The following is a 24,813-nucleotide window of genomic DNA, read 5'->3' as shown; positions in this document are numbered from 1 at the left end:
CATCTTCCTAGCCCTCTCCACTGATTTATTTTCTGCATAGCTGTTACCAACATCTGACCTCCAGGGTTTGGGCTCTATTATTTGTCTCTTGTCTGTCTCAAGTCATCTCCACCAGAGTTGGGACTTTGTATGCCCCACCCCCACCCCCACTTCCTGGAGCAGGGCCTGGCACACAGTAGGTGCTCAATAAATGCGTGTTGCTTGTATGACCCCTGCCTTTCTACAGAAGAGAAAAATGAGTTTCCGAGAGAACAGCCAGGGAGCCAAGGTTACAGAGCATGTCCCTGGCACGTGTCCAGGTCTCCCCATGACAGCGCTGGCGGTTTAGATAGGGGCTGCCGGGGCCCCTTTTTTGACAGGGAAACCGAGGCTCAGGCAGCTGCCAGGGCCGAGGCCGAGCCGGGCCCAAGGTCACTGAGCCGGCGGCCCGCAAGAGGCGGGCTGGGTGGGGATCCGCAGGCCTCCCCGGGCGCGCGCCCCCCCCCTCGGCGGCGCGCACGGGGCCCGGGCGGCAGCAGCAGGTGGAGTCGGAGCCTCCGCGCAGCCGAGGCCGCGGCCACTGCCGACGTCGCCGCCATTAGACAATAGGAGCGGCGGCCCGGCGTGCGAGGAGGCGGGCGGCGGGAGGGGCGCCGGGCGCGCAGGAAGCGGGGCCCGGGGCGCGCCGGGGCCGGGCGCACGGGGAGGGGGCGCAGGAAGCGGTCGAGGCCGGGAGCGGGAGGCGGCGGCGGCGGCCCCGGGAGCTGCGGATCAGCGCCGGGACAAAGGCGCGGCCGCCCGGCGCCCCGAGGCGCCGGAGCCGGGGCGCACAGCCGGGGCGCAGCCCGCGCCCCCCGCAGCGACTGACATGATGTTTCCACAAAGCAGGCATTCGGTAAGCGGGGCCCGCGGCCGGGCGCCCTTCCCCTCCCCCCCAGGTTCGGGCCCTGCGCACCCCCCAGCTCCCGGCCGGGCCACCCCCCCACCTCGCTCCCGGCCCTGGGGCCCCCTAGGTCCTCGCCTGGCTCCTCTACTCCAGGTCCGGGCGCTGCGCCCCCCAGTTCCCCGCCGGTCCACCCCCCTCCAGATCTGAGCCATGCGCCCTCCCCCCACCCCTGCTCCCTGCTCAGCGCCTCCCCACAACTCCAGGGCCCGGTCCCCTCCAGCTCCGGGCCCAGCGCTACTCTGCCCCCACTCCCTCAGCTCTCCAGACTTTCCCCCCCACTGTAGCTCCTTGCCCCCCTCCCAGCTTCCGGGCCCGGCGTCCCCCCAGCTCCCAGGCGGGGTTCATTCCAGCTCCCCGCCCGGACAGCACCCTAGACCCTGAGCCCTGCGGCCCGCCCCCCCACCGAGCCAAGTCGGGCCTGGGTGGCCTTGGCCTCGGGCGCCCCGGGAGCCCCACCAGGCACCTCGAACGCCTGGCCTGCTTTCGGGGCCTAGGAGCCGGAGGAGATCCGAGGAGCACCCCTCGCGGAAGAGTGCGGCCTGGAGGGAGGGTGCTGGGAATCTGGGGTGGGGGCCCAGTTAAATTTCGGGCGCTGAGACACCCCTCCCCCAGTGGGACTTTGCGGGGAGGCCGCATTCCCCCCCCCACACACACACACACACTTGGGGAAGGGACTCCCTAGGACTTGTTCCCCCCCTCCCGGAGGCAGTTGGGGTTCTTGGATGTTGCGACCCCCTCCCAGCGCTTCGAAGCGGCGGTAGAGGGCGCACCCCGTCCCCCACCAAGGGCGTGCTTTGAAACACACCTCCACAGCGGGGGGTGGGAGGGATGGAGCGGCTCCGGGTGCACCCACCCCGTTGGCTTCCCTGGGAGAGGCGGGGGCAGGAAGCGAGGGCGGGGCCCGCGCCAGGGGCTGTAAACACCGGCGGGGGAAGTGGGGCAGAGTGTGTGTGGGGGGCGGGGGGGGGGGGGCGCGCTCTGCAGCTGCGCCGGCTGCTGCCTCGGGGCGCCCCAAAGGGAAGTGGGCGGCCGCCGCGCCCGCCTGACCCGGGCCCGTCCCCTCCCCACAGGGCTCGTCGCACCTACCCCAGCAACTCAAATTCACGACCTCGGACTCCTGCGACCGCATCAAAGACGAGTTTCAGCTGCTGCAGGCTCAGTACCACAGGTGAGCTGGGGGCGTAGGTCCTGCCCAGGGAGAGGTGGCGCCCCCAGCGCAGATGGCAAGGTGGTGGGCCTTGCTATACACAAAACTTGAAAAAATGTAGGGTGTCCTATTGTAAGGCGGTCGTGGTCCCGGGCACGTAGCAATATTAAACTCATTTAGTCTTCAGAGCAGCCCATTTCACAGATAAGAAAAGTGGAGGCACAAAATTAAATCATTTGCCTGACTCAGCTGTATGGCTTCGGAACCCTGCTCCCCTGCCCCCCACTGCAATCCCCACTGGATTAAAAACCTGGCAACAACTGGAGTTGGGGTTGGACCTCCTACCCCCCCAAAAAGAAAAATAATGGAAAAAGTTCCCCCAAAGAAAAAATTCTTCTGCCTGTTATCTCTCTGCCCAGTTCTGGGGAAAGGATTCCTGGCATCCAATAGATTTTCATTCTCCTTCCAGAATTTAATCTTCTAACATTTGCCATGGACTGGGATTGGGATCCAAGGGGAAGGAACTGCTATTATCTGTAACTCACACTTAGAGAAACCAAGCCCAGAGAAGTTGGGGTCTCTAGGGGAAGCACAGCGAGGAAGTGACAACTGAGATGTGCACCCCATTTCTGGGTTGAAGAATGCAAATCCTCAACAGCTCTGTTAGAGAGCTTTGCCTGGGAATCAGAAGGGGATCCCCAGCCACTGTTTTCAGCAAGGCCTTGGGCCCTCTCTGGACCTTAGTGGACCCACCCAAAAAGATCTTTCAAGAAGAAAGGGGGAATAGTGATATATCGTCTTGCTTTTTATTTTAACAAACATCCATCCTCTTAGGGTCCTTCCCATGCTCCCAAAGTGTTACATACTGAAAATACATCATTTTACTCTATTTTCCTTGCTGTTCTATTATTGTGCCCCTTTCAAAGATGAGGAAACTGAGGCATTGATGGTGTGGAAGGGCAGGCACAGGAACTTCGCTCTGGTCCCATGATGTGGAGAGTTTAGGGGCTTGGCCTGGCAGGTCTGGCCTTTCTGAGCCCCTGCAGGGGGCCCTCCCCACCTGTCTGGCCCGGGCCCACCTCACAGTGAGCACTAGGACTGCCTGTCCCTGAGACCAGGGTCACAGTGCCGCTGTAGTGCTGTGTCCTTGGGTAAAGCAGATCCCTCCCTACGCTCTGCGGACTCCATCCACTGGCCTGGGCTTCCCACCATACAATGAGGGCGCCTACCATGTTGGCACACAGGGTCTGCGAGGCCCTCCAGAGGAGCCAGAGGTCCAGAATTTAGGATGAAATTGCCTGTTGTTTTAAATTATTTATTGGTGGTTCTTTGTGTTTTTGTTGTGTGTGTATTTTGTTTTGTTTTTGAGAGAGAGAGAGACCTCGATTTGTCGTCCCACTTATTTATGCATTCATTGGTTAATTCTTATCTCTACCCTGACCGGAGGTCGAAACCCCAAACCGTGGTGTATGAGGACAATGCTCTAACTGAGTTACCGGGCCCCACCTATTTTTGTTTGTTTGTTTGTTTGAATCCTCATCCACGGAGTGAGGACATGTTTTGCATTGATTTTTAGAGAGAGTGGAAGGGAAGTGGGGAGAGAGAGAATATTGATGTGAGAGAGACACATAATGAATGGTTGGTTGCTTCCTGGGATTGAACCTGCAGCCGAGGTATGAGGTACGTGCCCTTGACCCGGAGTCAAACCCGCAACCCTTCAGTCCTCGGGCTCATGCTCTAACTACTGAGCCAGATTGGCCAGGGCTGGGTTTGTTTTTAATGTAGCAACAAATGAACTTAAAAAAAAAAATCCGAAAACAAACTCAAGACGGGGGAGTGTCACAACAACCCTAGCCATGGCTCGTCTCTGAACTGGGTGTACAGTTCCCGTCAGTCTGGCAGAGCGACACACAGGTTCCTGGGGTGACTGTGCGATCAACAGGCATTTATTGGGGGCTAAAATATGCCAGGCATTATTCTAAGAACATTCCTGATTTAATCCCTTTCGTTTTCATCTTCCCACCAGGGAGGTTGGTACTTTTAACAGGCACAGAGACAGGCCCAGAGTCACATAGCATCCGAGTCCCAGAGCTGAACTTTGAACCCAATCTGTCTGGATTGAGTCTGTGCTGTCGGACTCCTGGGATTTCCTGCCTTTCCCCCCGGGAGGCCTTCATGGTGGGGTGGGGGGAGGCTTTCGTAAATGCCTGAAGCTCCTCCTTGCTTGGCGGAGCTTGAGAGAGGCCAGGGGGTCCCCATCTCTTATCACCCAACAGTAGAACTTTTACCCCCTGGTGAAATCAAGGCCATAAGAGGGGCTGGGCCCCATTGGAGATTACTTGGTGAGTCCAACCCAGAGCCCTATCGGTCAGCCCCTGGGCCTCTCCTGGGCCCCTTTACAGTTTCGATTTGTCCTTCCCCTTGTTGGAGTTTTCCCCCGTGGTTAGAGTGTGGCTCTGAAGCCAGCTTCCTGGCTCTGTGACCTTGAGCCAGTTACTCAACCTCTCTGGGCGTCCATTGCATCATCTGTAAAATGAGTGACGCTCACAGTCCTGACTTCGTCGGGTTTGGGGGATGGGTAAAAGGCTGTTTGAATCCCTGGCTGACCCCACGGGGTGTTCGCTCAGACTTGTTATTTTTATTATTATCACTGTCGTTTTCTCCGCCACCAGATCTGCAAGGCTGGTTTCTTAACCCCCATTGTACAGTTGGGGGACTTGAGGTTCCCCTCACCCCATCCTCACAGAGGAGGTTGTGTTGTGTGTGTCTCCTGTCAAAGTTTGGGGGTAAGCCCAGCCCCCACCCCCTGTCCCATGTTCTTTTTCAGCCTGAAGCTCGAATGTGACAAGCTGGCCAGCGAGAAGTCGGAGATGCAGCGTCATTATGTGATGGTGAGCTGGCTGAGGCCCGTGGGTGGGGGTGGGGGAGCCCAGACCGTCCTGCACCACCAGCAGCTGCCGCTGAAGCCTGGCCACCTCCTCTGGGAAGTGTGAGGATTCAGGGTCCACCTTGCTGGCCTGGCTGCAGGCCCAGGCGGCGGTGGAGCTGCCAAACCGCCGGGTTGCAGCCTGGGCCTGCCAGGTCCCCTGGCTGTCCTTGGCAGCCGGCAGAGGAGGCAGCGGCTGTGGAAGCCAGGAACTGACGTGGGGGAGCGGCCGGATCCCCGCCCCCACCATCCAGCATCCCAGCGCTTAACCCCTCCTCTCCCAAGCTTTGGGAAGAGGACTCCTGGGCTCTCCGCCCCTGCCCCCCAGGAGGCTGACACCCTTTGAGGTCGGTGGGAGGGAGGGGGTGACAAGGCATTCTTCCCACTGACAGTTGAGAGCCTGCCCATCCACACTGCCAGAATCACTTGCTGGTTCATGCTCACCAGGTGGTGAGTTCCACATCAAAAAACCCTTGCCTTGGCCCAGGCTCTAGCCCAGCTCTCCCGGCTGTGCGGGAGGCAGAGACTGACATTACAGCTCCCAGCTCCAGAAGGAGGGGGCTGGGGGACGCCAGAGAGAAGGCCCTGCTTGGAGAATTGGGGGCATTGTCCCTGGGGTCTTGAAGAATGAGTAGGAGCTTGGGGGATGGAGGAGGGAGGACAAAGGACTAAGCAAAGGCCTAGGAACCACTGGGCTTTGGGGGGGGGGGTGATGGGAAGCCATGAGAGGGTTTAGAACGGGGGAGGGAGCAGGGTTAGATCTGGGGCTTGGAGAGGGGGGCTCCTGGCTCCAGAGCCAAACCCAGCAGGCTTTGTTTATCTTTCATTATTTATACCCAGGAAGGCAAACTTCCCTGCAGTCTGGGGCCACCCGCAGACAAGACACATAAAGATAAAAGATTAGGAGCCCTGGAATGTGTGTGTTGGGGGGAGGTGGGGCTGGATGATTCTTTCAGAAACCAGGGAGCCAGGCTGCCGCTGAGGCCCTAGAGCTGAGGCTCTCAGCTCTGTAAGCAGCCCCGCCAGGCACCTGGGCCCATTCCGGGGGTGGGTGCCTCCCCCCCTTCTGTCTCCCTCCCACCTGCCTGTCTCCATAGCTCCCTACTCCATGCCTCTCTCGGCTTTTCCCTGCTCTGCCTCGCCCTTTGTCTCTGTCACCCTGTCTCTTTGTCACTTGAGCCCCCCATCTTTCACCAGCCCCCATTTCTCTCTTTGTCTCCCCTCTTGCAGTACTACGAGATGTCCTATGGCTTGAACATTGAGATGCACAAGCAGGTACGCCCTCTCTCGCTCTCTCCATGGCACCCCAGGCAGGTAGGAGCCCGCCCCTTGGCCGGATGCCAAGCCTGCCCTGGTGCTCCGATCTTGTTCCCTCCCAAGCGCCCCCCTTCTTTCTGAGGTCTCCCTGGGAGATTGTTCTGCCTGAGGAGGAGGGCCAGAGGCCTTCCCTAGATCTGCCACCCCTTTGTGACAGTGGCAGGCAGGCGGGTGACATGTACTCACACTCACTCACTCGGTAAGACCGAAGATTGCTCCTCGCCCTCTGGCCTTGCTTTAGCCATCTCTGCCCTGAGGAGGCCACTGTCAAGGATGTCACAGAAGAATAATGCCACTGCTCCGCCCTGTCTTCCTCCCAGGGAGTGCTCACTACCTACCCGGCGCTGGGCGTCATCTTCCCAGGGCCACCCACATCCTGAGTGGCCCAGCCTGGGTTCTGGACTGGGCCTGCACTGTTGGCTGTAGGGCTGAGCACCAGCCTCAGATCCTGCCTTTGCCACTGATGAGATGCTGGCGGGGTCCCAGGTGTTGATCCCACCCTGGGCTAAGCTGATCCCTCTTAGTCAGAGCCCAGGGCCTCTGGGGCTGGTCTGCACCTGCGCTTGGGAGAGAACTAGGGACTAAAGAGTCTGTGTGTTTGTTCTAGGCTGAAATTGTCAAGAGGCTGAATGGGATCTGTGCCCAGGTCCTCCCCTACCTTTCCCAAGAGGTAAGCTGTGTCCCCGGGGGCTTCAGAGAAGAAGCATAGATGGACCATGAACTTGGTCCTCCCCACTGCAGTCACCTGGGCAGCAGTGATCTGGGCGCCCCAGGGCCCAGGCCTCCCCTCTCTGGACCTCCCAGCTACTAGTCAGCCTGTGCAGAAAAATCCCCAGGCTGGAGAACCCCCAGGGGTGGAGGGCTGGGGAAGGAGGGGCCTCACCCTACTCTGGAATTCCTAGCCTGAGTGAGTCATTTCACTGTAAAAATGTTAGCTATGCCAAGGGCTGCACCAAGAGTTTTTTTTTCCTTGTTTTGCTTCTACCTTTCACCCTCCTGAGATTCACCTGCCAGGCCCTGTGGGCTGCTTCACGCCAGGGACAAGCGGCGTGTGCGGGAGGGCACTGCACACACACGGAGACATACAGAGAGGCAGACAAACAGATGCAACACACAGATACACACGGTGCACATACCCATAGGCACACACAGATACATGTTTGTGCAACAGGTGCAGAGACACGCACACGTGCACAGATACAAATGTGGATATGGACACGGATACACAAGCAGACACAGCTGCATACACAGATGTATACAGATGCGAGGCAAACATGGACACATGCACACATCCAGGAGAACCAGGCGCCCCGTTCTTCCTCTTCTATTTTTTGGGGTTCTCAGACTCTTGGTGTAAGACCCGCTCCACAGAGACCCCACACCTGTGCCCCACCCAACCGAATAAGGCCCAGCTGCTGCTCTCTGCCAGGTTTACTGTTGATAATTCGTCATTCCCTCTTTAAGCCCTACCCGTATCTCAAGGACCTTTAGGGGATGTGTGTGTCTTGGGACCATTCCAGAAGGACACCATGAAAATCCCAGAGAAGAGGGTCTGGGAGCCCTCAGACCTAGACTTGTGCTTACTTTTCATGACAGGGCTTCCCAGCAGCCAAGGCAGAAAGGAAGATGGCAGATTCTAGCATCTGAGAGCAGGAGAGACTGACTTTCAAGGAGGGGCGGGAATGGGTGGGAGATATTCCCTAAACCTAGACTCAGACCCCAGCCCTGCCAGCAATTCATGGCCAGGGACAGGGCGTGTGCGGGGAGGACAGGAGCTTGGATTAGCGGATCTCCCAGCACAGTCTCTGAGCTCTTGAAGGAACAAGACTTCCCTGTACAGTTGGCCAGGCCGTGCACTGCACTTTCCTTTGCACGTGGCATCATGATCCAAGGTTTCCCTCCTCAGCCAAAGGCCTTTTTTCCCCTAAGTATCTGGCCCCGACCCCTTTGGGTTTTCTGTGCGTCTCCATTTGTCCCCATTTTCCAGATGAAGAGACTGAGGCTTGGTGAAAGGAAGCGGCTAGAGAGAGGGGGGCTTGCTGGTGGGATGGAAAGCCACGGGGGTTGGGATCGCACTAACAGGCCAGGTGGGAGGAGGGCTTCTCCCGGGCTGACACAAACCCCCTGTGTCCTCTCTCTTTCAAGCACCAGCAGCAAGTCTTGGGAGCCATCGAGAGAGCTAAGCAGGTCACGGCTCCAGAACTGAACTCCATCATCCGAGTAAGTCGGGTCTAGGGTGGGCGGGAGGATAACAGGTGGCCAGTGGGCCGGAAGTGGCTAATACCCCCCCTCCCTCTGTCCTGCAGCAGCAGCTCCAAGCCCACCAGCTGTCTCAGCTGCAGGCTCTGGCCCTGCCCCTGACCCCACTGCCCGTGGGGCTGCAGCCACCTTCCCTGCCGGCGGTCAGCGCGGGCACTGGCCTCCTCTCGCTGTCTGCGCTGGGCTCCCAGGCCCATCTCTCCAAGGAGGACAAGAATGGGCACGACGGCGACACTCACCAGGAGGATGATGGGGAGAAGTCGGATTAGCTGGTGGCCGGGATGGGGAGGGTGGGGGGACAAAGAGGAGACACAAGATACAGAGAGAGAGGAATGTTCACTGCAAGACAGTATAGCTCGGGATTGGCTAAACTCCGGTAGTATTTATAGTAGCTGCTGGGGCCTTTAGCCCTGCTTGTGTGCCACCCCCCCCCCCCCCAGCTTTGCTCTGGCTCCCAGCCTCCCTCCTCCACCCCCCTGCAGCCTGAATGGGTCAGTACCTGCTTGTACCACAGATAAGGCAAGCTGAGGCCTGGAGATGCAAATGGGAGGTCAGGTCAGGAGGCAAAACCTCAAGAAGTCTAACACCCCCTGCACTTCCCCATTTTGCACATGTGTAACTGACAGTATGCCTGCTGGGCCCCCGTAGGGCACATCCCAGCCTCCCACCCTGGCACTGCATGCAAACACAATGCTAGCTGCCCCTTCCTGCCCTGGGCACCCCTGTCTCTCCCACCACCTCCCACCCACTCACCTCTGCTAGTTTCACATGCTCATGCCCACCTGGTCCTCTCTCCTCTCCTCGCCCACCAAGGATAAAAGTTAAGCCAGGATGAGCAGGGTGGGGGTGGGCAACCCAAGATTCCCCTTCTCCCTTTCCCAAATAAAGATGAGGGTACTCAAGTTGTCTTGGTTTTTTTTTTTTTTCTTTTTTCAGTATACTAGCTTGTCTTTTAAGAAAGGGGATATTAAAAAAAAAAAAAGACAAAATGTTTAAAAAAAAAAGCAACACCCACACCTGTGTCTGTATATAGCCTTTTAGACTGTCAGCTTTTGTTGTGTTCAGTCGTTTGAACTCTGCAGAGAAGTGAAAATGCTGTATCGAGGGTGGGCTTAGCTGTGCCTTTCAAATAAAGATGTGAGAAGGTTGGTTGCTGTGTCCCTGCCTCTGTGTTGCGGGCTGCCTGTGGTTCCCCCCCTTCCCAGGGAGAAGAGGACTTCTTTTATGTCTGGGCTCCCTCCTCTGTTACAGGACCAAATATCGAGAGTCCTAGATGAGTCCATCTTATAAGTGTACTCCCTAACTTGATGCATAGACCAGAGAGGGTCAGCTGAAGGCTGCAGGTCACACAGCCAGCCCAGGTGCTGGAGGGTTAGCAGAGCTGGTTTCTGATTAGCAGGCCCAAAGGCCCCTAAGTGACATTCTTTTCCCTTAAAGCAGAAGATACTGAGACTGCAGAATCTAACCCCACTGCGCACACACCCATGGACCCTTTTCCCAGATTAGAGAATGCAGACCCCCAGCTGAACCTGGACCCCCCCCACACACAAGGAACAGATTGAAGGCCCTCCCCTTCCCACCCCGCCCAAGTCAGACCACCCCCCCCCCCCAAAGAGAGCCATAAGGAAAGATTTCCTGATGTGGACTTGGGTGGGCATGGGGGTGAGGAGGGTGGGCAGCCATCCCAAATTTGCAAGAGCTTTGCAAGGACTGTATGACACAGAAATCCCACCCTCAGGGAGCTGGAGCACCCAGAGGACTTTTTAAAGTGCAAGGAATGCTCATCTGCCTCCCTAATCCAGTGGGTTCCCATGGGCAGGGGGCAAGTGCACAGAAAGGGAGGCAGGATGATGGGTGGTGACGGCCCACTGGCCTCAGGGAAATGTCTCATGTTGCTAAAGAGAAAAGGAGGAGACTGAGAGGGGAGAGGAGACTGGGTAGTCACACCAGCCTCCTGCTGGGCCCCACCTCTCTCACTGTAGCCAAAGCACCTCTGAAGAACACCAGTGTGATAGGGTAACTCACTGCTTAATATTCATCCTTGTGTTGAAAACCACAAATCACACTCGGGGAGTGTAAATTGTTTCATCTGTTTTGGAAGGCTGTTTGGCACCCAGCAGTGTCCCTATTAGACTCACCCCCCCAACAGACATGCCACTTGAGTCTGCCAAAAGAGACCAGAATGTTCAGAATCCTGGAGGCGAGTCATCATTGCCCCAAACTGGAAACGACCAGATGCTCAGTAACAGCAGAACACACAAGTTGTGACATAGTTGTGTTGTGGGATGTTACACAGCCATGAAAAATGTGCCGCTGCTACACTCAACCCCATGCGGCTCTCATACGTAATGCTGAACAAAAGAAGCTGGGCACAAAATAAAGTCTGGTGTGATCCCATCTATATAAAGAACAAAAGCAGGTCCAAGTGACTTCCTCTGGTTACCCCGAGAGGAGGTAGGAGGGAAGGGGATTTCTAACAACACTGGCCATGTTTTGTTTAACTGGGGGGGGCTGGTTACCTATGTTCACTTTGAGATAATTCATCGAATTGTTCACTTACAATCCGTTTGCTCTTTTGTGTGTTATATTTCACAATTTAAAACAATTACTTAAAAGAATAGATGATCGCCCTGACCGGTTTGGCTCAGTGGATAGAGCGTCGGCCTGTGGACTGAAGGGTCCCGGGTTCGATTCCGGTCAAGGGCATGTACCTTGGTTGCGGGCACATCCCCAGTAGGGGGTGTACAGGAGGCAGCTGATCGATGTTTCTCTCTCATTGATGTTTCTGACTCTCTATTCCTCTCCTTCTCCCTTCCTCTCTGTAAAAAAATCAATAAAAAATATATTAAAAAAAAAAAAAAAGAATAGATGATCTTTGGCCTCCATAGCCCTCAAAATACATTCTAAGTTTTTCACCTGGTCCCACTTGGCAGGCCTTGCAATCAGTCTTCTTCAGCAAACTGCAGCCAGGCTGAAACATCTTGCTGTTCCTTTGCACATGCTGTTCCCTCTGCCTGGAACAATGTTCTCTTTTTTCCCCTCCGCAGCATTCTAATCCTCCAAGACTCCCGGAAGGTACTTTTCTGCAGGCCTCCCCCTAACCTCCCCCCACCTTGAAAAGTGCTTAGAGCAAAGCCTGGCCAGTCATCCATTCATTTAGAGACCCAACTATGAGCCCTAGAGACACAGCAGGGAACAAAACAGACACATATCCTTGCCCTCCTGGGTGGGATAAACAAATAAGGGAAATACGAAATGCATCAGGAGGCTTGTTGATAGAGAACAAAGCAGAAGAGGGATGGAGACTGTCAGCATTTTTTTTTTTTAATGTGCACATAGAAGCAATGCAATACATGTTAGCAAACGTATTGAGGGCAGATCTGGGTTTGTACCCCCTCCTACCCTAAGTAGTGATTTGAGGCATGAAGTCACTTGTCTGATCCCCGTTTCTGGGAAATGTTGGGAGAATTAGCAGAAAGCTTGCAAGGGCTCACTAGCTGTCGGTGATATTATCACTGATGCTGCTGGCTGATGAAGAGCCCTATGTGTGTGTGTATGTGTGTGTGGGGGGGTGTCACAAACCCGACAGCCCCCACCCAAGGGTCTTCTCCGAGGAAGTGGGGTCCTGCTGAACTAAGGACAGATCTGTGACCTCGGGTCTCCCTCTCGGCCTCGGAGCCCCCATCGCCCCCATCCCGCCTGCGGGGCGGGTCCCCTGTGGGTTTAGGGAGGGTCTGGGAGGCCGCCGGGGCCGGGGCGGGGGTGGGCGGGTGCGCGATCTCCGCCGGGAAGCTGGGCAAGAGGAGGTGCCATCTCCGGAGCTTCCTCCCTGCGGAGGCCTCCCGCGCTTAACGACGCGCCGCCGGCGACCTCGGCTAATTGATCCGCTAATGGGCCCCGCGCCGCGGCCGCGCCTAATGAGGCGGGAGAAAGGGGAGGAGGGGGCGGTAGGAGAGGAGGAGGGGGGTTAGGGACTGGAGGAGGAGGAGAGGGGGAGGGAAGAGAATAGAGGAGGAGGTGGGGGTTAAGCAGGGATGCAGGAGAGAGGAGGGAGGAAAGGGAAAGGGTGGAGGGGGAGGGGAAGAGGATGGAGGGGAAGAGGGGGGTAGGGGAAAAGCGGGGAGAGAAGTGAGAAAGGGGGGGCTGGAGAGAAGAAAGGGGATGGGAGAGGGAAGGGAGGGGGAGGAGAAAAGAGGGGGAGGGAGTTCAAGGGGAAGGGGGGAGGGGGAGCAACGCTCCCAGCTCCCTGGGCGCGGGACTTTAGGGGAGAGGAGCAGCGGGGAGTGGAGTGAACTCATCCTTTATAACTGCCCAGCTTTCCCCCTCGTCCCTGCCCCCCGCCCCCCCGTCTGAGACCCCGTTACCTCTGGGAATCCCTCTGGAAGGCCCCTCTCCTATTTGACCCCTCCTCTCTCCCTGCCTCCTCGAGCTTTAAGGGTCTTTCCAGCAAGGGATCTGAGTGCATCAAGGGTGTGAGGGTACCCAGCTCTCTCTGTGCCTCGATTTACCAGTCCATATAATGGTTCTAATGGCCTTAGTATTGGAGAATCCTACAAGTCCCAGTTGCCCTGACCCTACAGACACTCCACTCACTCCTGCACGTGGGACAGAGGGGGTTGGGAGTGGGGGGATGGGGGTGGAGAGACTGAGAGCACCCAAGCTCCCCAGAGCGAGGCCCATCTCCTTCTCCTGGTCTGGCCTCCAGGGCTCAGCAGGGGCGGTAGGACTGCTGGATTGCCCGGCCCGGGAGAAAAACACCCTCAGAGTATGAACTGTAATTAGGATGTGACACATTAAAATTCACAGTCCAGGCCAGCTAGGTACCTCTGCTGCCTGAAATATTTACCTGGCCTTCCTCTTTCCCAAGTTATCTGGGTGTTGTTGGCTTGAACATGGACTTGGAGGCGAAACAAAAAGGAGCTATACTGCAGTGATGGTGAAATTAGAGACCTTGATGATAAGATCTCTCTCCCCATTGTGCAGAGGGCAAAACTGAGACCCCAGGAAGGGCAGGGAATTATCAAAGTCATAAAACAAGGCAGGCCACAGCTGAGTCTCCTGCCCTTGACTGGAGACCAAAATAATCAGAAAGTGCCCAGTGGCGTGGCTCAGTGGTTGAGCATCAACCTATGAACCAGGAGGTCACAGTTCAATTCCTGGTCAGAGCATATGGCCAGGTTGCGGGCTTGATCCCCAGTGTGGGGCGTGCGATCAATGATTCTCATCATTGATATTTCTCTCTCTTGCCCTCTGAGAGGAAGGAAGAGGGAGAGAGAGAGAGAGAGAGAGAGACAGACTCAATGATGAGAATCATTGATGGGCTGCCTCCTGCACGCCCCACACTGCTCTGATATGTTCCTTCTGTGACCATAGAGATTTGGTCCCTTTGGTCACTCCTGGATCCCCGGGACTTAGCTAGAATCCTCCATGGCACACATGTGTTCAGTGAGGGAGAAAGTGAGGACATGGTTGAAGTGAGATAGTTGGGTCTGGGCCTGCCCTGCAGGGTGGCACGGAAGGGGTGTGGGGGGAGCTGAGGGGAGCTGGGGCTTCTGAGAGCCACGGGAGGTGTTTAAGCAGGGGAAGGATACACCCAGAGGTGCCATGAGCAAGCTCTTCTGGGGACTAGAGTCAGGCTGAAGTAGAGAGAGCTGCAGGGGCTCGGGAAGAGGCTGTGGGTATTTAGATGTTTGCTGGCATTTGGAGCTGCAGGAGGGGGCTGCATGCACCCCAACCCCCTACTCACTGCCCAGGATGCCCCTCTGAGGGTCTCTCCCCAGTCTCCACCCAGCTCTGACTATATCTCCACCTCTCTGCCTCTGGGTGTCTCTGAGTCTCTGCCTCTGTAGGTGTGTGTGTGTCCTTTCTCTCTCTCTCTGATCTAATTCTCCCTCTGTCCTTCAAGGTCTTTCTTAGATTTCTCCTCCCTCTATCTCTCCCTCCTACTCTCCCCTTGTGTCCCCGCTCTGTGCGTCCCCTCTCTGTGCCCCTCTACCTGTCATCCGGTGTCTCACCCCGCCTCTCACCTGATCTAATGTGTCCCCACTCCCCCACCCCCGCTGCCTCCTCCTACCAGCCTCTCCCAGCCACCAGGCCCCCTGAGCCCTGTTGCTGGGCGACTGCCAGGCCTGGAAGCCCGCCCCTCCGCTGCCCTTGACCCTCCCCGCCCTCCCCTCAGCCTCCTGGAGCTTTGCCCATTCTGTTTCCTCCTCCCCTTGCCCCGCTCTCCATCTCCGCCTCCCAGAGCCCGAGCTCCCTGTCCCCTGCTGGGCCTGACCCAGCGTGTTGGTTATAAGCTGGGCCGGGCTGTGTGGGTAATGGTGGGTTCCCAGGTGGCAGCGGCAGTGGGGGCTTCAGGGGAGGAGGAGGAGGCCAGCCATCTGGCATTTTGCCAGGCCAGGCGTGGGACTAGGGGAGGGGGTGGTCCCAGGCCCCTGAATGGTGGCCACAGAGTGCCCCCCTCCCCCCATAGCAAACAGTGCAGGGCTGTGACCTTGAACAGGTCCCTAGGCCTCTCAGGGCCTTTGCCCCCCTACCCCACCCAACCCTAAGCAAGGCCAACTGACACCTGCCTGCAGTATGCCAGACACTGAGTTGGGTGCCCAGAGACCCTGACTTAGGCCCTCTCAACTCTCATGGAACCCACTGGGTGGTGGGGAAGACAGACAACAAACAAATTAGTAAATAAGATAATTCCAGAGAACAGTCAAGCGCCAGAAGAAAAATCCAGCAGGAGCAGCAGACAGAATGACAGGAGACTGGAGGAGGCCCCTCTGAGGAGGTGACAGTTGAGCTGAGCCCTGGATGACAGGAGCCTGCCTTGCAGGGGGAGATGGCTTCCGGGTGGGAGTTCCAGGCAGAGGGAACCGCCAAAGCCAAAGCTGGAGGCAGGACTGAGCCCTCTGCTGCAGGCCCTCCGCCCCTATTTTGCAAGACCTAGTGGTCTCACACAAGGTCAAAGGAATAAACCACTAGCTCCAGAATAAGAACAGCTGCAGATGCCATTACCCAGGCCTAGCTACTGGGCCCTCTTCTCTAGCTGAGCACGCTGAGGCCCAAGAGGATGAAAGGTCTCGGCACAAACCAGAAACCGGAGGAGTAAGATTCATATTGGGCTCCCGGGTTTGTTCCACCTACACCTGTGCAGTGCCTACAGGTGGCTGGGCCGGTTTGGGGTCGGGCAAGAGGATGCCAGGTCAACGGGTACAGAGGGTGAAGCCCGGACTTGCGATGGAGGGGGCATGGATGGTGAGGGGTCTGGAACAGAAGCTCTGACCAGGATGCCCCCAGGGCTTCAGAAATTTGACACCCTCAGGGGCAGCAAGGTGATGGAATATAAAGTAATGAAGACAGAATGAGAGGGTGTGTCCAGCTTTGTCATGTGTACCCGATAGCCAAGTTCTGCAGAGAGGGAGCCCCACATGAGCAGGGCTGTGGCTCCAGCACTGTCCTGTGCACTGACGACAGAGGCATCGCCACCCTGGCCTGGAGACTAAGCCACAGAAACCTTGGCACATGGCCAGCCAGGGGATGTGCCCAGCCGGCGTGGTTCAGTTGGTTACGTGTCTCCCCTGAGGTGGAGGTTCAATTCCTGGTCAGGGCACATGCCTGGGTTTCCGACTGGATCCCCAGCAGGAAGTGGCCAATCAGTGTTTCTCTCTCATCATCAATGTTTCTATCGCTCTCCCTCTCCCTCTCTCTGAAATCAATAAAAATATATTTATTTATTTTTTAAATAAAAACATATTTTAAAAAACATATTCTATATAATAAAAGGCTAATATGCACATTGTCCCCTTGACTGGGAATTCAACCAAGGGGCCGGGCCAGCTGGCCAACCGCCTGTGGTCACTCCCCCCGGCCAGCCCCATCGCCCCAATCAGGTGGCTGACCAGACCCCACCCATGCACGAGTTTGTGCACCAGGCCTCTAGTTAAAAATAAAAACGGGATGTCTTTTGATGCCAGCTCCAGCCTTGCCCCACCCCCACCCCATACCTACCTCTCTCTCTCTCTCCCTCTCTCTCTCTCTTGCTCTCTCTCATACACACACACACACACACACACACACACATATACACAATAATAGCTAAACCTGGTTCATCTATTGAGTTATTTGATCCTATAATAATAAGATGAAGTTTCCAATCAGGACCTCTGATTTATAGAATCATAGTGACAGAGCAGCCAGGCCATCGGGATAGTGTGACCTTACATTGCAGAGGACCCTGGTAGGCAGGGTTGGCACGGGGCAGGTTTTCAGGAGCCCTGGAGACCTAAATGAGGCTCTACTCCTCTCTGGGCTTGCCCCTTTATCCTCCCTGTATACACAAGGCGCAGGCACTGTGTGGGGCCTGGGAAGACCATAAACACACAAGTAAATACATAGTAAGTGTTCAGAAAGTCATGAGGCTTGTGAAGGAAAGGAAATGAGAGGCTGATCAGGCAGAGAGGTCTGGGCCACTGTAGCCACAGGCTGGCTAGGCCAGGCCTCAGTAGGACCCGGTGTTTGATCCAAAACTGGAAGGAAAAGAAACCATGGTCCAGCCAAAGGAAACAACAGCACAGCCAAAGGCCCTGAGGCAGGACCTGGTGTGTTGGAAGATCCAGGAGGAGGCGCATGTGGCTAGAGGAGAGTGAGTGAAGGGGAGACGGAGGAGGTAAGAGTAGGGAGGGACAGGGTCAGATCTTGTAGACAGTGGTGGGGAGTTTGCATTTTATTCTGAGAGTGACGAGGACCTATGGAAGGTTCTTAAGCAGAGGGCAGGATGGTATCTGATTCACATTTTAATGGTTGATCAAAGATGTAGGAGGAATGAAGAATGATGTGTACCCCAGCGGTGGGGTGTGAGGTCAGGGTGGGAGAGAAGGGCCCTTTGGGGAGTTCAAATGGCTACCCCTTACCGAACATTTACTATGAATTGTATTAAGTATTTTATAGGCCTTAACTTATTTGAAGTTATCAACCTCATTTCCTCCAGCCAGGGTACATACTGGGCTCCTTGTCACTCTCTTCTCCCCTGAGCTGCCCAGTTCTTGCCCAGGGAGAGGCTGGAGTGCTTCCTGCCACTGAGCCTATGGAGACTCTACAAACCCTGGTGAAGAGGCAGAGGGGCCCATAGTCCGTGGGTATATCCACCTCCCCCCAACTTCTCAGCCAGGTAAGGTTCAGAGGTCTACCCAGCAAGGCCAGGAGTTCATGGCTCCTCAAACCCAAGAGGGACTTAAAGTTGCCCCATCTTTCCTCTGTCCACTTTGGGTTAGGGCAGCGATTTTCAAACTTTTTAATCTCATGGCACACAAACTAATTACTAAAATTCTGCGGCCCACCAAAATATATATTTTTTTGCCAATCTAACAAAAAAATAGATATAATTTTGATTCATTCATACTAGATGGCTATTGTTGTATTGCCTATTATCATTTTTTGTTAATCCTCACCCAAGGATTTTTTTAAAAAATATATTTTATTGATTTTTTACAGAGAGGAAGGGAGAGGGATAGAGAGTTAGAAACATCGATGAGAGAGAAACATAGATCAGCTGACTCCTGCACACCCCCCGCTGGGGATGTGCCCGCCACCAAGGTACATGCCCTTGACCGGAATCGAGCCTGGGACCTTTCAGTCTGCAGGCCAACGCTCTATCCACTGAGCCAAACCAGTTATGGCGGATTTTTATTTTTTTTAGGGAGAGTGGAAGAGGGAAAGACAGAGCGAAACATCAATGTGAGAGAAACACATCGATTAGTTGCCTCCTGCACGAGCCCCAACCAGGGCCCAGGCCAGGGAGGAGCCTGCAACCAAAGTACATGCCCTTGACAGGAATAGAAGAATCGAACCCAGGACCCTTCGGTCTGCAGGCCGGCGCTCTATCCACTAAACCATACTGCCTAGGGCAGCTGTTATCATTTTTAAATTTGACAATCTAAGGGAAAAGGGGTCAGTGCCCCTGATTAAATAGTCAAGTGTTATTGCATGTTTTAAAAATTATTGTAGCACACTGGTTAAAAATCGCTGGGTTAGGGTAATATAAATGCACTGCTTAGATGAGACATTCTATGCATTCTGCAGAACCCCAGTATAAGCACCCCCACCTGACATCTAGGAAGCCTTTCCAACTTCCCAAGCAGGGACCTCACTCCTGGATGAGCTCCCCACCATGCCCACCTCTGGTCCCTCCTTCTACCCCAGCCCTGGCCACAGGGGCCTGAGAGGGTTCTGCTTGGTCTCCCCCAACTTCCCCCAATTGGGAACCCTTCTTGAGTCCCCAGCATAGTCTAGGCCTGGCTACTCACAGGTGGACAGATAAAACAAAAGAAAACCACTGGTTTTCATGAATAAGTCTTGTGGAACAATCTCACTATATAGTAAGTAAACTGAGGCCCAGAGAGAGGCCCTCAAGAATCTCAAGGTCGCATGAAGCAGTGGGCGCTAGAACATGGCGAAGGACACCCCATATTTCTGGATGGAAGGAACCACGAGTGTGATTTTCCAGGGGGTGGGGGGCTCCGCCAACCTTGGCAGGGAATGGAGGCTCTGAGGTCACCCAAGAGCCCTAGCCTGCGAGAGGGGACAGGCCTGGCTGGTGGCCCAGCAGCTCTGCTGGGAGGGCGGTAGGCAGAGGTTGGCGATGTCGGAAGCCAAAGGCTTGGCCTCCCCGAGGGAGCCGCTTTCCCGGCCCGGGTCGGATCAATGGGCTGTAATTATACCGCGCCGGGCCCAGCGCCGGCGGGGAGGGAGCGGGAGCTGGCAGGAGCTGGAAGCGGGCGGGAGAGCGTGGGCAGGAGAGGTACCCACGTTACTTTGATTGACAGCCCGGGAGGGCGCCGCGCGGGCGTTTCTGGGGATCGTAGTCTTTCCAAGAAACCCTGCTCCCGGTCTCTCCTCCGTTCGCGCTCGGGGAAACTGAGGCACGGGAACAAGCAACAACCGCCCCCCCACACACACACACACACACGCCTATAAATCGATCCATCTGACCTGGGGACAAAAATTGAGCGGTGCTAAAAGCCTGCGTCTTCCGTGATAGTCTCAGCTCTTCTCAAGGGGGTCTAGCGCGACTTAACGTCTACCTCAGTTTACCTACCGGTGAAATAGGGCGAAAGGCGCCCAGCTGGCCCCGTCAGCTGGCCGGGCTTTTCCAAGAAGCTGTTAAATGAGGGGCTCTTGCTTTTCATGGAGGCCTGTCAGGCTCAGGGGGTGGCTCCCTCAGTGCTGTAGGGTGCTAATCCAGGCTCCCCCCTCCTACCCTGTCAGGTTAGGCATTCGCTGGGGTCTCAGCTTCCAGGGAGGGGGAGCCACACTCTTCACACCCTGCTGGGAGCGCCTCGCCACCTTGCGATTGGCCCCGCCAACCTTAGTGCCTCCTGCCATTGGTTGCTAGTTCCTCGATCCCCATTCGCCAGCCCTACTGTGTCGTCACGGACCCATGTGGGAGCACCGCGAGCGGATTGGCTGGCGCGCCCAGCCAACCACCGCAGAGAAAGGAATTTCCACAGTAGCCCAGGCTGTGAGGCTGATTTAAGGTGGTCTGAGCAATCCGGGGTCCCACCGCTGCTTCTCAGCTTTTTCCTTTAAAACACATACCACATACCACACCACACCACACACACACACACACACACACACACACACACACACACACACACACACACACACACACATCCTCATCCTAAAGCCCAGCCAGAAACCAGGGCTGAGCCTTTCTGTACAGTGAGAGGGGAGATAGTGGAAGCTAAGCCCCTTCCCTCATTTTGCAACTTCTTCCTGGATTTTGCAGATGGGGAAACCGAGGCCCAGAGAAGTGGAGCTTGAAGCGCCCCCCCCCTTCCCCGCCCCCAATCACCACCACGATGGGAAAGAGTTAGCTGGGGAAACGAGAAGGTCATGCCACACTGCTCAGGCTGTAACTCACACATGGCGAGGCCTTCCCAGCCTCCTGCTCTGGCTGGATGTGGGATTTCGGCAAGTTATGGAGTAACAGGCTGCCTAGGGGTCCCCCCATCTCACAGACTGCTCTCAGCTGAGTCTCCCCAAACTCTCTAAACTGCTCCCAAGCTAGGGATTCTACTGCTTAAAGCAAAAAAAAAAAAAAAAAAAAAAAAAAAAAAAAAGTCTCTTCGTGGTGTGTGGTCTTGTGGCTTCTCAGACAATCCACAAATCTGTATTTATCCTCCCCTGTGGAGTGTGCCTGGCCGAGAGATCTAAAGACTGGTGGGTAGAGGTCCCCTCCTCCAGGAAGCCCCCCGTGGACCCACTAGGCACAGACTCTGTTCTAACTCTGGGTCCCTTGGGCCCTGGGTCTGCCCCTCTGTCCTGGTATCAACTATGTGGGCCCTGGAGTGTGTCCTCAGCTCTCTCTCCCCGCCAAATCCACCCTGGGAATTCTCTTGGCAAAGCCTGGGGCTGGGTCCTTTCTAGGGCCCCAGAATCTATCATGAGGAGGTGCTTATAGAGTAACTATCCACTTACTACCAACAATGTGTATGTGGGGGAAAAGGTGCCTTCTGGAGGAGATGCCTTTTGGACTAGGCCTTGAAGGAATGGGTTTTGTTCAGGCAGAAAAAGATCTGAGGGAATTCAAGGAAGAGATAAGCAAAGGCCCAGAGGTGGGAAAGAACAAAGACCAAGTAATCTGGCTGGAGTAGCTGGAGCCAGGGAGTGTGTGAAGTGGTGGCGGGAGGTGAAGCTGTGCCAGGCCAGGAGGTGAAGGCCATCCAGGCTAGCCCGAAGATCTGGGAATTTGTCCCAAGGTCAACAGGAAACCATGGGAGGGTTTTAAGTGAAGGAGGGCAGACTCAAATGGAAGCTGACAACAGTGAAGGCTGCTCAGAGCAGGGAGCTGACTTGAGCTCCAATGGGAGAGGATGAAGGGCTGATGCAGGCAGGAGGCTGTGGGGTTGGGAGCAGGGTTGCATGGCAGTTGATGGGGAGAGAAGAGGCTAGGCTAGCCCAGCCAGAGTGGCTCAGCAGTTGAGCATTGACCTATGAACCAAGAGGACGTGGTTCGGGTTTGATTCCCGATCAAGGCACATGCCTGGGTTGCTGGCTCGATCCCCAGTGTGGGATGTGCAGGAGGCAAACGATCAATGATTCTCTCGCATCATTGATGTTTCTCTCTCTCTCTCTCCCTTCCTCTCTGAATGATATATATTTTAAAAGAGGCTAGGCTAATGCTCTGTCTTGGGGGATCAGGATGGACTGTGAGGCCTAACAGGTCAGGGAAGATGTTTGGTCTGTAGACCTGGGGTTCGTGGCTGGGTCTCAGGGTAGGGACTAGAGATGGAGCCAGAGCTTAGAGCCATCCTCGTGGAAGTAGTCAGGAGAACATGGAGGCAGGGGGAGGAAAGGATGCCTGGAAAAGTTTTAAAATGAGGACTTCACAGACCCCCGCCCCCACCCACACCCCAACCATTGTAGAATCTTGGCACTCCCTTTTTCTTAGTATTTCCAGGAGTGCGGCCAGTGATAGCTGCCTTTAGCTACATCAGCTGTTTCTTCTCACCGCACTGCCTGTTCATTTATTGAGCATTTACTGTGTGCCAGCTCTGCAGGGACCAAGACAGGCTTTGTCCCCACACAGCCTGGTACTAGGGGGAGACAAGTAATGACTAGAACAATCCAGGAAGAAACATGATCATGTCAAAAACAAAACAAACTCTGTTAGGACCTAGAAAGAGAGAGAATAGGATGCAGTGTTTGAAAATAGCAGGTAAATGCCTCTTAAATGGGTGGCCAGCAGGGGCCTTTCTGAGGAGGTGACATTTGAGCTGAGACTTGAATGATGAGAAACAAGGGAACAGTGTTCCAGGTAGAGGGACTAGTCAGTTCCAAGGCCTGAGGCAGGACTGTGCCTGGTGAGTTGGGGGCACAGTGAGGAGGCCAGTGTGGCTGGAGGAACAGTGAGGTGGCCAGTGAGTGAGGGTGAGGGTGAAGAGAGTTGGAATCAGGGAGGGGAAGACAGGGAGGAGGTTTGTGCAGGGCTTTGTGGGAAGAGGGAGGAATTTGGATTTTATTTTGATGGCAATAGGGAGCCATGGAATACTCCCTTCAACACACAGACACTTTCAGGATGTCTCTTCCCCTCCCCGCCCATGGCTTTTCATTTTTATCCTTCAGGTCTCATCCCCAATGTTAACCTCCTCAAAGAGGCCTCCCCCAGATACCCCAGATAAGTAGGTTCTCTCTTGTCTACATTTTTTTTTTTGCAGAATTTTATGATTTTATTAACACAAATACAATGTGTACACAATCTGTCTATTCATTTTCTTTGCTGCGCAGCCTGGCATTGGGATCGGTGACTCTGACGGCCAGCTGGGCTGCTCTTTCCACAATGGCTTGTGGTTCTTTGAAGGAGACATTGTGAGCATCTCAGCACTGTAAGATTTGTTGCACATCAGCAGCACTTCAAGCTCCTGAACTTCCAGAAACTTCCGAAAGCCACTGGGCAGCATGTGCTTTGTTTTCTTGTTCCCATAACCAAGGCTGGGCATCAAGATCTGGCCCTTGAATCTTCTACGCACCCATTGTCAATGCCTCTGGGTTTCTGCCAGTTCCGCTTAATTTTGACATATCGGTGTGACTGGTGCCCGGTGAACTTCTTGGTCCTCTTTTTGACAATCTTGGGTTTCACGAGGGGTCTGAGGGCAGCCATGGTGCCGAGTAGGAGATGGCTGCCACCTCCGTAGGCAGCACCGAGGAAGAGAGGGGTCTCTTTCTACTTCTATCACTGCTCCCTAAACTTTCTTTGTGCACACAAATAATTCCCTAATCATCAAGTCGTGATCTTGTCAGACGAGGCCACATCTGTTCTCCTTCACTCACCCTTGTATTCCTGGTGCCTGAAGGATGTCTGGCATATAGTAGATGCTCAATAAATTTGTTGGCTGGAAAGTGACACTTTTAAGTTTGATAAACACTTTTGTATGCTTTCCCTCACCTACGGACATGGGTGCAGACATAAACACAGGGCAAGAGTTTTTCCTCTGTTTAGTTCCCTTCTTTTTAAAAAAAAAATATTTTTATTGATTTCAGAGAGGAAGGGAGAGGGAGAGCGAGATAGAAACATCCATGATGAGAACCATTGATTGGCTGCCTCCTGCACGTCCCCTACTGGGGATCAAGCCCGAAACGTAGGCATGTGCTGTGACGGGGAATCGAACCATGACCTCTCGGTTCATAGGTCCAAGCTCAAACACTGAGCCACGCAGGCTGGGCTTTTTTGTTCCCTTCTGAGCCTCATTGCCTAGAGCAGTGTATGGTCCACAGTAGGCACTCGCTCAATACATATTTGTTGATTGACTTAACGAATAACCCTGAGGTTTCTTATATGCAAGATGGAGTAAGAATGGCCCACTTCCCAGGTGAGTGTGAGGAACGCTCACTGGATGTCTGAGGTCTGCGGTGGCGGGTGGAGCCCCTGTCCTTCCTTAGAGACCTCGGCCTGATGGCAGAGATTCCATTTCCATTCTCACTGGGACCTCTGCTTTCTAGGAGCCCATAGTCTGAGCGGGGAGACAGCCCAGGCTGCTGGTGGTGGCCCTCAGAACACCAGCTCCCGTCTCTGGGAACGTACTGTGTGCCAGGCCAGGCCGAGGACCGTTCATGTACCATCTCATTTAAAAACGGGCCCGACTCTGCCATTTTCAGAGAAGCCTGAAGCCCAGAGTCGGGGCGACCCTGGATCTGCCCAGCACCCCCTCCCCTCCTCTGGGCCTTTGCGTGCGCTGTCGCCCCTTTCCCGGGGGATGCGTCCCTGCGGCCCTGGCAGGCTGCTTCCTCCCGGCCCTCCAGCCGCAGCCGCGTCCCCAGAAAGGCCGTCCGGACCGCACGCCGCTCCCTCCCGCCAAGCGGCCCCACGGCGGCCACCAGGTAGGTATTTGCTTCCTTGTTTGTCTCTCTTGAGCTTCCCCCCGGGGGAGGGGGGGCCGCTGTTTGCGGGACTGGACGCGGGTCTCAGTGTCCCGCCGGGCACCGGCCGGAGCGAGGGGGTGGGCTGGAGGCGGGGAGGGCGCGGGGTGGGGGCCGGCGGGCCGGGTGGGCGGGCCCGGGGGACGGCGGCGCCACCTTAAGGCGGCTCTGCTCGCGGCTCCCGGCCGAGCCCCGCCGGAGGGAGGCGGCTCCGTGCGCGGCCCGCCGCCCGCGCCTCCGACACCGGCCGCGCTCGCCGACCTTCCCCGCCCGCCCGCCGCCCGCGCCCCGCGCCCCGCGCCCCCGCCCGAGGGAGGGCCTCGCGCGCGC

The 24,813-nt window shown here is 55.7% G+C and overlaps 1 protein-coding gene and 1 pseudogene across 2 annotated transcripts; one reads left to right on the top strand and one right to left on the bottom strand.

Moving 5' to 3' along the window:
• The first annotated feature begins 410 nt into the window (after positions 1-410).
• TLE5 (TLE family member 5, transcriptional modulator) lies at positions 411-9,723 on the top strand. 2 transcript variants are annotated; one of them, XM_036313232.1, is made up of 7 exons: positions 411-874; positions 1,996-2,093; positions 4,900-4,963; positions 6,229-6,273; positions 6,923-6,985; positions 8,461-8,535; positions 8,625-9,723. In XM_036313232.1, the coding sequence occupies exons 1-7, from the start codon at positions 848-850 to the stop codon at positions 8,841-8,843; spliced, it is 591 nt and encodes a 196-aa protein (XP_036169125.1). In that variant the 5' UTR covers positions 411-847; the 3' UTR covers positions 8,844-9,723. The 2 variants fall into 2 exon arrangements, with proteins under 2 accessions (XP_036169125.1, XP_036169124.1); XM_036313231.1 differs by having other exon boundaries at positions 460-874; positions 8,622-9,723.
• A 13,107-nt stretch (positions 9,724-22,830) lies between these two features.
• On the bottom strand, positions 22,831-23,275 carry LOC118658155 (annotated as a pseudogene).
• Positions 23,276-24,813: the final 1,538 nt, after the last annotated feature.

The sequence above is a fragment of the Myotis myotis genome, unplaced genomic scaffold, assembly GCF_014108235.1.
Source record: "Myotis myotis isolate mMyoMyo1 unplaced genomic scaffold, mMyoMyo1.p scaffold_m19_p_6, whole genome shotgun sequence".
NCBI lineage: Eukaryota > Metazoa > Chordata > Mammalia > Chiroptera > Vespertilionidae > Myotis > Myotis myotis.
The sequence above is the reverse complement of the archived record's forward strand: the minus strand, read 5'-3'. Positions and strand labels throughout refer to the sequence as shown.

What these genes read in the sequence shown, in the direction of transcription:
- TLE5 (XM_036313231.1), top strand. Translation starts at nt 848, where the DNA reads ATGATGTTTCCACAAAGCAGGCATTCG. An exon ending in TGCAGCGTCATTATGTGATG is followed by an intron (nt 4,964 to 6,228) that starts GTGAGCTGGCTG and finishes CCCCTCTTGCAG; the next exon opens with TACTACGAGATGTCCTATGG. An exon ending in AACTGAACTCCATCATCCGA is followed by an intron (nt 8,536 to 8,621) that starts GTAAGTCGGGTC and finishes TCTGTCCTGCAG; the next exon opens with CAGCAGCTCCAAGCCCACCA.